General features: G+C 36.4%; 1 protein-coding gene across 1 annotated transcript; it reads right to left on the bottom strand.

The window, feature by feature from the left end:
• Positions 1–1,531: 1,531 nt before the first annotated feature.
• LOC113494291 (acyl-CoA synthetase family member 3, mitochondrial) lies at positions 1,532–12,144 on the bottom strand. The gene is made up of 9 exons (XM_026872570.1): positions 11,842–12,144; positions 10,434–10,571; positions 6,799–6,891; positions 5,761–6,048; positions 4,563–4,740; positions 3,957–4,212; positions 3,056–3,262; positions 2,467–2,621; positions 1,532–2,011 (listed from the first exon to the last, which is right to left on the bottom strand). The coding sequence occupies exons 1-9, from the start codon at positions 12,020–12,022 to the stop codon at positions 1,564–1,566; spliced, it is 1,944 nt and encodes a 647-aa protein (XP_026728371.1). The 5' UTR covers positions 12,023–12,144; the 3' UTR covers positions 1,532–1,563.
• Between the last annotated feature and the right edge of the window lie 423 nt (positions 12,145–12,567).

The raw sequence follows: 12,567 nt of genomic DNA, 5'->3' as shown, positions 1-12,567 counted from the left end.
ATTATCCCTTTAAGACTTCTATACAAAATTGTATAGTTTCAATAAATATTGAACTCGTTTCACTACAAAGACGTTGCTCAATAATCAGTCTGCTTTGTGCCATGTCTATGTAAAGGCCAAGGCAATAACATTCCCTGTGCTAGAACCATTCGATCTGTATGTTAAAGGCATTTAGGTCGATTTTTGCTTGACAAAGAATTTACACTAGATATCAAGAAAACTAAGGCGTTGCTAAGTGTTTTTAAGTGTACGTATAGTCGGGGTGGAGAAAAACCTTTTGCCCCCCCCCCTACAAACAGTATTTTTCCTCCCTTCCCCATATAAACTGTTTTTTTCATTCACCGTATGAAATTTGTTGTTGTTGCGTGCGTTTGCTGGCACAAAAATGGATAAATACAGTTGTTTTATTAAATGCTAGAGAATCTTATGAAAACTGTGTTCATCCTTATCTTTAAAAGATCTGTGTTTCATGTAAAGTTTCTTATTAACTGGGCCCCGATTCCGCTATTTGGAAACTGACAATATAATGAATTTTCAATTATTGTGTTAGCAAAATGTTTAGGAGAATACGAATAATGTGTTTAATCCAATTCATATTCAATCATAGTCAATTGTAAATAGCGGAATTGTTGCCCAGTAAATAAAATTCCTTATTACTCACTGAATTTAATTGTGTTCAGTCCAGTCCAAATTTTTATGATATATAGATATACTAGCTGACCCAGCAAACGTTTTGCCGAATATTTTTTTTCTAGTTGTATGTATTTTTAATGCCACATTATAAAAAAAGAATTAATAAAATCGCTTTATCTAGTAAGAAGTTCTGAGTTATAGAATATTAAAAAAAAACATATCCTCCTTGAAGTTGGTTGGAGATGATGTTTCCATTCTCAAAATCATACTAAAAAGTATTAACACTATTCGGTTAAAAATATTGATAATTATAAACAAAAAATATATAATAATATTGTGATTAAAGTGATTGTGTCATTTTAATTGGGGAATACTCAAACGAAACTCAAAAATTGTCTTGAAATATACTTTCATATGTTGTTTGTAATTTGTTTTGTGTTACTGGGATCTTAAGGTTGAATTTCGCTTGAGCATTCGGATGTACTTATACTTACGACAAGGCCGAAATTACTAAAATCGTTAGATTATATTGCTTTCTCTTTCATACGTTGTACTTATAATGTGACAGTTAAGTAAAGTTGCAAGCGAGTCACGTTAAACTTATGAAGCAACACTTTCACTGTACAGTGGAGTAAATTTTAGTAATTTCGGATAGAGCTTGTTTTTTTTTTTTAATTTTTGAGCATGTTAACCCTTTGAAAGCCACAGTTATGATAAAAAGGAAAAATACCACTTTCTTTAAAAATTAGAAATTTGCAGTGCGTTTGAGTTTGCGTTGAGTGGCGTCCCTCTTTCACACTTAAAGTGGTAATAGGCCTATATGTTTGCCTCATACTTAAAAACTTAGTCAATCAAAGAGTTAATCTACCACAAAGACCAACCAACAAAAACGAAACAATAACCATAAAACTTAACGTTTAATAACCGATCTTATTTCTTTTTTAACAACAATTGTTTTCCGAAGACTTTCCGAATTTCTTTCTTGTCCAGTTTGCCCATCGCGTTTCTCGGCATTTGATCAACGATCAACATTGTCTTGGGTAATTGGTACGGTGCTAGCTTCTTGCCCGCTGATTCTTTAAGCTCTTGAAGAGTTAGTTTCGCTTCATCTTTGATTACGACAACAGCTGATATGATTTCTCCGTAGTTTTCGTCTTCGACGCCTAAGATGGCAACGTCGGCTATACTAGGGTGGTCCAAGATGGCGGACTCGACTTGTAAAGCGCTGACTTTGTAGCCGCCAGTCTTTATAATGTCGATGGAGGTTCTGCCCAGGATCTTGAACTTGCCGTCTTGGTACGCCGCTGTGTCGCCTGTGCGGAACCAGCCGTCCTTCGTGAAGTCTGATTCGTCTAACTTTGGTACTCGGTTTAAGTATCTGTAATATATTGGTTAGGTTTTAGTTGCTTTTTGAGGTTAGAAGGGCGAGGAAGGAAATGCTTTTTGCAATATCAAATAATAATAATCAAATAATGATTAACAGTACTGATAATATTTCAGTATTATAAACAAAATACAACAAACAAGGGGTTTGTTTTTGCATGTGAATTGAATATTTGTGAAAACCCCGCGATGCAAGGATTTTATGCGTTAATGCGGGAACTGTATATAAAACTATATACGAAATTATTATTTTTCTTTGCACTTTTAGTTTAGGCATGCGTGTGATAATTTGCTGCAGTACTGTTGTCAATGTGGAAGCGAGATGCTGATATTCGCAACGTAATGCGCCATCTTATTTCAACAAAAGTTTTGTATTAGCTCAGAGTACAGTCACATTTATAGCGAACATAAAAAAGAAAATACGTATGTATAGTCTCTCAAGTCTCTCACCTGCTGAAAACAGCTGGCCCCTTAATGAGCAGTTCTCCCTGATATACGCCGTCGCTGACCTCCTTGTGTATGGTGACCTTCGGCTCTTTCCACTCGAAGTTTTCTGATTCTACGAAGAAGTCCTTGGAAGATAGGCCCAGGCGGTCCAGGCATATCTGTAGATAGGAAAGAACACTTTATTTTTATATCTGCAAGTAAGTTAGTATTCAAACAATATAAGTACTTCTTTCGGTCTTAAAACACATAATATTGATAGTGATATTATCGGACAAAAAAAAGTAAGTAAGTAGTCCATCAGAATTGTTTTCAAATAACATTATATCCGTATGTTTTTATTTTAATATGGCATTAGAAAGTAAGGGAGACTAAAAGAGCTCCAGAAGATGGAATGTATGGTAGTAACGGCTACTAACGTCACTTGCTAGTAAAAAGCGCATAAACAGATTTTTTGGTACCCATAGAACGAATCTCAAAGCTAGTTTTAGTCATCATCGTCGGCCTAGAATTTTCCCAACTATGTATGGAACCGACGTTCCAGTCTAACCGGATTCAGCTAAGAACCAGTGTTTTACGTATAGTGTGTACATACCTGTGTCTCGGGCAGCGGAGTCTCGACAGTGACGACAGGCTCTATCTCGCCGGTGTCCTCGCGGACGCTGGCCACGCGCGCGGCCACGCCGGGCAGCGGCAGCCCCACGCAGCCCACCGCGCGGGCCTCCGCCGGCTTGTACGGGTTGCTCAGGGCCATGCCCACTTCCGACATACCGAAACGTTCCAGCAAACGCATGCCGGATATCTACAAATGTATAAGTATTCGTGAGGTTGATTCATTTAGCTCACGATTTGGGATTAGTCCCTACACACCCATATGATTGCCCGACTAGTTTCTTACCCAACCCCAAGGTATGGAAGGCAGCTATTTGGGCTATCCTGATAAATACGCGTGATTACACCGTTGCATCGTAATATAAAGTTATATTAGATTAATAAGATTATTAATTTTTTTGAGGGTGGATCGAATTATTTTCTCGTTAAAGTAAGGGAAGGTAGACTTTTGCTTTCTTGGTGAAAGCTGTTTTTATTCCATGAACAAGAACAAATCGATATTAAAAATATTTGGTGTCAGCTTTTTTATGTTTATGTCGAATTGCTATTCCATTTTTGATAATTTTTGACATTATTTACAGTAGGTATAAAAATATTGATTCGTAATCTTTCTATGGCCACAGCAATTGACATTTAAACAAGCAGTTTGATTGATTTTAAACAATTGTCATTTTTTTTTAAGTAACTTCCTTGAACATTATTCATACTTAAAAAATGCACCAGTCGGCGTCCCGACTCACTCTCCCACGCCAGCTCATGATTTCAGACTCCGATTAGGTTCTCAACTAGTCGAGCAATCCCAAATAAATACGCCTTCATAAACCGTAGCATCCTCCTAACTTTAAGCATTAAACATACGTACAGGTACATAATGAGTAACAAACCTCCTCCCACTTCAAGAACAGCGTAGCAGGCAGCGGCGCGGAGCCTGCGCACATGAGCCTCATCCTCGAGGCTAGCGTGGTCCTCACGTACTCCTTGGTCTTGGAGTCCGCGAACATCCTCTCATGGTCGGCGACCAGGCGCGCGTACATCGCCGGAACTCCGTGGAACACCGTCACTTTGGTCTCGTCTCGCTCGCCCATGCCCAGGAGACGGGACCACACGCTGTGAGACACGAATGATGGGAGCATTCGTAGTCTGCAGGATGAAGAAGTCGTTAGTTCTTTTTACATGTTTTTTACAACGTCATCTAGTGTCAATAGAAGGGAAGTTTGTGTTATGAGTATTAGATAAGTGAAAAAATTTATATTAAATATCTATATTATTTCATTGGCGCCGTAATATATTTATAGATAAATTCAGACAAAAAATGTCCTGGGTGGGAATAGAACTCGACGACCAAAAAAAATATTCAGAGGGACAAACAATTGAAAATAAAAAAATATCTTTTCATGGTGACCGCGCACACACATTTCAAATAAATAACTAATAGTATTCTTATCCAATTCCTCAATAAAGAAAAAGTCAACATAAGTTTCGATCCATACCTTGCTCCCGCAGCGAGCGACGCGTTCAAGGAGTTGAGTTGTCCATGTATATGATGTAGGGGCAACGTGTGCAGTACTACGTCGTTAGCGGAGTACTGCCAGGCGGAGTGGAGCGACGATATCTGAGTCTGCAGCATGCTGTGGCTCCAGATCACACCCTTAGGCTTGCTTGTGGTCCCTGGAATAATAATTATTATTATTGGTGTTTATTTGCGTAAAAGGTAGGTTGGGTTCGTCGGTGTAAATTAGCGGCATTTTCTCCTTTTGAGACATGCTAATTAATGTTATATAAATTAATAGATTTAAAAATCTACAGCCCCACATTTTTAAATGTCACTCCATTAAAATTTTATCAAAATTGGCACTGAAGTTTTTGCCTCAACAGAAAAAGTGCCTCAAAATTGAGTTGCAGAAATCAAACCGGAATGAAAAACAAAGAAACAAGAAAGTGAGCGTTTTGAAAAACTACGTGTATACACCGTGATTTTTTAGTCGTCTTACAAAAGCAGCCCAGTTCATGTATCCAATGACTAGAACACGTTCATGGTAATAAAATAGGTATTTTATTTATGAGATTTGAATAAATTTAAAATGCAATTTTTATTCAATATAATGATGCAATTCGTAGTTTTTTAGCTACACAGCTCTGTTGCGATCGTGAGGGGCGTGGGCGGCGGCGTTTTTATCATTTTTAAGAAAATATTTAAGATTTCTCATGTTTAATTTTTCTTCGTACTTATTATGTTAGTTGATGATAAAAAATAATAATCGCGCCTAGGGGTATTTTACGCCGGATACATGAACTGAGCTGCTTTTGTAAGACGACAAAAAAATCACCGTGTATATGTATAAATGGCCTACCAAACTTTTAACTTTTTATCGATTAATAGCTTTGTAGAGTAGGCGATATGGGGTACTAGCTATATAAAATAATACTTTGAAGTTCAAAAAGAGCTACTTTGCCAGGCTATCTTGAATACATGGTTTACTTTTAGTTATCAATAGGTTCCGTTTGAACAAGATATTCACATTTTTTTTTTAGCGAGCCTAAGTTAACACTTTAATATTTAAGAATTCTAACATCTCAAAACGACAGATGAGCTGACAATGCAATATAATATGTTATGAAGATATTTCTTATCGGTATTTCGGTATTTAAGTACCAAATATAAACCACATAAATAAAAAGAACACTCACCACTGGTATAAATAATCAGAGCATCATTATTCCCGTACCAAGAGTTCGTCCTCCCGAAATCGGTCAGGTTATCATCAGCCTTGGGCTTGAAGAAGGCGGAGTTCGGTTGGTACAGCTGTGCGGTCAACTCCTTATCCCTGCCAGTTATTAGAAGCGGCTTGTGCATCTCTAAGGTGATCGGTCTGAGGACCTTCTCGTACTCCTGGGTGCAGATGACCAGGCTTGAGGTACTGTCCGTCAGGTAGTATTTAAGCATGTCTGGTGGGTGGAGGGGGGTTAAGGGGACCGCTGGAAAAAAATATTATAGATGAATATAAAGAATGTTTCCGTCAAGTGCTCATAGGTTTCGCTGAGTTTGAAACTAGATGGCGCTGTCTTGAAGTTGTAGCGTGTATTATAGTGAACGAGTTGTGTTTATTTATAGTTAAAAGTAAGATGAATGGAATTAGAGATTTCAAAGATTAAAAGCTCGCTACTTGAGATCTACGGTTTCTTTAGGCACCACCATTTCTATTCATACCAAGATTACTCTTTGCTTCGGGATAAGACATCACCGCATAGCCTTTTCCTTATTATGTTGGGATCTGCTTTTAGTTTAACCATATGCAGCTAAGTTCCAGTGTTTACAAGGAGTGACTACCTCTGCATAGTATCTTCTTTTTTTATAAATACTCCCGCAGTAAGTAATTTAAATTAACGCTTGTATCGCGGGGGTTTTCACGAACATACAAATCACGTTCACCATGACACCCAGACTCAGAACAAGCATTTGTGGATCACACAAAACGTTTGCCCTACGCGAGGATTGTACCCGCGACACGACACGCACAGTGGATTGGCGTGGTGACCTCAGTGTCTTGTGATTGCTTCACTTTTGGGTAGGTAAAGGTCTCTTTCTATTCTAAGAAGGGAGATTATTATCAAGCTTAAATACATTGCATATACCATTAATTGCAAAGGATAACTCCTAATTTTTCATTTACATAAATAATATGAAATTGGAAGGTCTTATAGTATAAAGTCTTGAAGGGCACGTACCGATGTTGCCAGTCATCCAGATGGCCCACTGCACTATAACGTGTGACGCGTCATTATTACACATGTAAGCTATCGTCTTCTCTGTCTCGCCAACTGAAACAAACATTGAAAATATTATTCACTAAGTACTTACTTGTTATTCAATATTATTGAAATACTCAAAAACGCTCACATAGACAAACAATCATTCGTTCTAATTTGTTTTATTTTGGTTTGGTATTTTGCGCAATATTATAGAATAGAAATTTGAACAATTATTTTACATGAAACTCAAATAGGGAGTCGAACCTCTAAAAACCTAATTAGGAGAAGAGCAAGTCGCTTAACTGTTGTTAGTATCTAATAACAACACAAATTTGTAGAATGTCGTTTGTCTCCCACCTCCAGCCTACCGCGCCGATTACAATTCTGGAAAACACACTAGCAGCTAAAAAGCCAAACATCAAGTTTTTCTAGACTATTTTTGAAACAGTTCAGTGTTGGTGCCATAACTACATCATATACTTGATCAAGGGTGGACTACCCTATACCTACCCTCTGTAATCCGTTAGTATTAGAGCATTTTCCCGGAAGTATAGTACTATTAACATCCTTATAAAGTAAATCTATACTAATACTAGCTGACCCAGCAAACGTTGTTTTGCAGATTTTTTTTCTAGTTGTATTTATTTTTTAATGCTACATTATAAAAAAGAAAACAAACAATTTCGTCCAAAAAATAAAAAAAATATTTTTAGTGTGGGCAACCCTTGTCACTTAGGGGTTTGAAAAATAGATGTTGTTCTATTCTCAGACCTACTGAATATGTGTAGAAAATTTCATAAAAATCGGTCGAACCGTTTCGGAGGAGTACGGTAACTAACATCGTGACACGGGAATTTTATATATTAGATACACCGTGATTTTATAGTCGTCTTACAAAAGCAGCCCAGTTCATGTATCCAATGACTAGAACACGTTCATGAAAAAAAATAGGTATTTATGAGATTTGAAAAAAAAAATTCAATTTTTATTCAATATTATGATGCAATTCGTAGTTTTTTAGAAACACAGCACTGTTGCGAGCGCGGTCCGAGCCTTGTAACAATGGTCAGGGGCGCGGGCGGCGGCGTTTTTATCATTTTTAAGAGTATATTTCAGATTACTCTTGTTTAATTTTCTTCGTACTTATTATCATAGTTGATGATAAAAAAAAATCGCCCCTAGGGGTATTTTACGTCGGATACATGAACTGGGCTGCTTTTGTAAGACGACTAAAAAATCACCGTGAATAAAGCTGAAGAGGTTGTTTGTTTGTTTGAACGCGCTAATCTCAGAAACTCCTGGTACAAATTGAAAAATTATTTTTGTGTTGAATAGACCATTCATCGAAGAAGGCTTTAGGCTATAAACCAACACGCTGCGACTAATAGGAGCGAAGATATAATGGAAAATGTGAAAAAAACAGGGCAGGTATAAATCATAACTTATATCTTTTACCCACGTGGATGAAGTTGCGGGCAACAGCTAGTGAACTATAAAATAAATCTTTTTTTTTATCAGAATTGTTAATCTGAAGTAAAGAAGACAGGTCCCTATCATGTGCCAGGTTATCATAATAACAACACTCAAAAGACCTGACAATCCGATATAATCCTGCGTCAGATGCGGCCGCTGGTGACGTCATTGGTTACTGATTAGCTATCTACTGCGGCACTCGTATCAACACTGATTTGAAACACTTTTGGCTCACGTAAATACTATCTCTAGTTGAGAAATCATTATTTATTATTGATGTTATACTGTAGAGGTATTTTTCTTCGTAATATGAACGATCTTTTTTTGAAATTAAACTTCTAAGGCGACTTCCAAAAAGGTTAATAATAGTATAAATAATAAATGCGGACAACATCACATACATTGTTCTGAACCCAAAGTAAGTTGCTAAAGCACTTGTGTTATGGAATTCAGATACAACGAAGGTACCACAAACACCCAGACCCGAGACAATGTAGAAATGTGATTTTTTTTACATTGACCCGACCGGGGATCGAACCCGGGACCTCAGAGCTAGCGACACCTTGAAACCGGTGCATACGCCACTCGACCACGGACGTTGCGTTAAACATTTACATTTTTTAAAGCTACCATGGAGCGAGTATGAAAGCATTATACCTAAAAGTTGAAGGCGGGAGCCTTGGAGGGGGGGATAGAAAGAAACAGAGGAAGAGTGAATGAATGGTATTCGAATTCATTAAACATTACGAAAAATTCTAAGAGAAATCACAAGATCCTTTTAAACGGGAGTCAAGTCAAATCAATATCAAAATAAAAAGTTTTTATTTCAAATAGGCCGTTTTCCAGGCACTTTTAAAACGTTACAGTAGTGACTCTAGTGGCACGGTTCCAAAATTATTATGGAGAGGAACCGGCAAGAATCTCCATATGTTACTCTTTTAAGTTGTCTCGTTGAGGATTTTATTCTAAAAGTGAGGGTAAAACCAGGACTACCCACATCCGCCCCCTCATATTATATTACTATTTCTAAGACTTCCCCGAAAACGATGACACCTGCCTTTCCACACTTTATCAATGTTATAACTATTATTTTATATAATTTACATTACCATTTTGTTTTCTTGTGATTTTATCGAATTGTGGTAGTGTTTTTTTTTGTATCGAATATCACTGAAATGCAACTTTCTCTAAAACGCAGTTTTCTTAAATAAATCAACCTGGTTAGTTTCTGGCCTTTTCACATCTGACCCTAACGCTACCATTGATACAAAAAGAAAAATATAATCTTCTATACAAATTTAGACCAGCTGGTGCGAATAATAAATAAATAAATAAATAAATGCGGACAACATCACATACATTGTTCTGAACCCAAAGTAAGTTGCTAAAGCACTTGTGTTATGGAATTCAGATACAACGAAGGTACCACAAACACCCAGACCCGAGACAATGTAGAAATGTGAATTTTTACATTGACCCGACCGGGGATCGAACCCGGGACCTCAGAGCTAGCGACACCTTGAAACCGGTGCGTACGCCACTCGACCACTGTTTTATCGTGTGACAATATTTTTTAAATTTTTGGTAAATAATCATTTCTTTAGGTACGACAGAATTATGCAATGATTTAACAACACATATTATGCAATATGGCCGAGCCCTTTCATACACGTTGGAAGTAGATACTATTAATTCTTTACGAGATTAAATCTAATGGGATAACATATCCCCGTATACGATGTTAGAGATTATCAGTCGGAGACGATTCGAACGTTTTGTTGCGTAATATTTTAAGCTAATACAAAAGGATACAGATAGCATTATTAAACGGAGACGTGTCACTTCGGCTTCTAGGAAAAAAAAAATCCCAGGACGGTTTCCACCGGGTCTCAAAAAACTTTAAAGAAAAAGCGATTCGCGTACTAAGGACACACACTTATTATTCGCGGGGGTTTCACAAACATTTAAGTATCATTCACAAAGACACCAAGACTCAGCACAAGCATTTATGAATTACAAAAATTCTTGCGCTACGCGGGGATCGAACCGCAACACGTCACGCACTGTGGGTGACCTCAACCACTCGGCTATCCGTGCAGTCTTATAAAACATAACAGCTAATTCCAAGTGTATCTCACCCAGCTGCGCCGCGATCTCCTGTGCCAGCACTGTGGCCGCCTGATGCAGGCCGGCGTACGTGTATATACCGAGCTCATCTTGTAGCGCCACTCTAGTCGGGAAGAGTAGAGCTCTGCGGAATACTGGCACTACTCCACCTGGCAACAAATGTAATGGCATTAGAACATACACTAGGCCAGGGTAGTGGAATTATCTGAAGGAGTTTCCGTGGCCCCGGTACACGAAGGGCAAAGGAAGGGACATGGGTGGGTTTTAGGAGGTAACAGATAAAATTAGTAATTAAGATTTACAACATTCTTCAAATACCCACAGTCATGGACTTGATTTAATAAATTAATAACAGTCAAATTCTAATATTATTTACTAGACTCAATTCTAAAAAAAAATATTAATAAAAGTAAAACCACCCACCCACACACCCTATTTATTTAACAAATTCTTTTTTTTTTTCTAATCCGTACAGGATATCACACATTACACAACTAAAGTATATCCTGTTATTGCAAAATAATATTTGATGCATTACCAGTGGCAGTTACATAACGACTAACAACTCTAACAAGTTTCTGTTGTTAAGAAAAAAAAATGATAAATATAGGTAAACTCTAAAAATACTTTATGGGCAGTAATTTAGTGATTCAGACATTAAAAACACATTAGATGTACCCAAAAAATAATTTGTCATTCATTTTCCGGGCAGTTGTGTAAATAATCAATATTTGAAGACATGAAAACATTAAATTTTGTTATATAATCCTATTTGATAGAGCTTAGTCAGTTATTTGATTATAAAAACAACAAGATAAGACAGATAATGTGTTTACCCCATTTTTTACAATAGACTGATACACAATATCTCTGTATTGGATAATTTGATAAAACACCGCATAGGAATAGTAGGATGAGTAGATATAATATTTGATAGGAATTAAAATAAAAATGGTTGCTAACATTACAAAGCATTATTAAAAGTAGCATTTAATTTTTCCATCTTTTACAATACTTTTCCAACTTTTCTACCCTCATAGCTCCCTCAATTTATTATTTTAATTAAGAATGAACTATTAATATAATTATATACTTTAAGATAATTCAATTTATTGCTTGATAATGAGCCAGAGACATGATGGTACGAAAAATATTTTCTTCAGGACATGGTATTTTATGACTGAAACATACCAAGCCAAGTTACAGTTTACAGTGGTCTTTTTTCAAGTTGTTAGGTAAAAGATATCAATAATATAATTAGTCATAAGAAAAATATACAAGATAAGAGCTAGTTAGGTATTTATTATTTCATTGCGCAATAACAACATTGCATATAACTTTTTTAAGTAACACAGATCAAACACAATTATGACATTTTTTTTTAATGAAACTTGGGCAACGAATTGTGAAATAACTTACCATCTTTTATGTCACGGTTGAATACAGTCAGCAGCTCTGTGTTAACATCCTCTTTTACAGCTGTGCCAGTGATATTTCTATAAGATGTAACACCGATTGGTTTCCGGAGAAGCCGGTTTAAGATCCTTGCGGCACGGCAGCTCACCTCCATGTTTGAGAAGCTTTTGATGACTGTATTCATAAAGGTATTGTAAGTGTTTACGCTCCCACCATAGGAACAATACTACTTTACTTGCTTATTATTAAGATATTTTTATAAAAAGATAAGGTGAAGTGCGGAGTTAAAGGTTATTTTTGAAATGAAATGACAATCAGCTGACATAAATTAATACATAATTGAAGATAAACATATGACGTAAAATCGACTACATGTTAGAAAAATCTTTGCATTAAGCCAACTGGAACACACAATCTTTACTACTTTTTTCGATACTCATAAAAATGTAAAAGATAACTCCCCAATTGTGTCCTACTCCTTGTGGCAACATATAGATCAATTTAATCGTTTATTTTTAGTGTGGAATTGAATATACCAGTAGTTTGTATCTACCTAAGAAATCAAACTTGATCGCCACAAAGTACTACAAACTTTCTTTAGATCTCTTTTAAATGAGTTCATTAGAACAATACATTTGTATTCACCACCTATAATAAATATGAAAATAGTTTGCTCATTTTTTATCAACTAAATAGTTCATAATTGATTTTAGTTTATATTCATCTACG

This window comes from Trichoplusia ni, chromosome 5, assembly GCF_003590095.1.
Source record: "Trichoplusia ni isolate ovarian cell line Hi5 chromosome 5, tn1, whole genome shotgun sequence".
In the NCBI taxonomy this organism is placed as follows: Eukaryota; Metazoa; Arthropoda; class Insecta; order Lepidoptera; family Noctuidae; genus Trichoplusia; species Trichoplusia ni.
The sequence above is the reverse complement of the archived record's forward strand: the minus strand, read 5'-3'. Positions and strand labels throughout refer to the sequence as shown.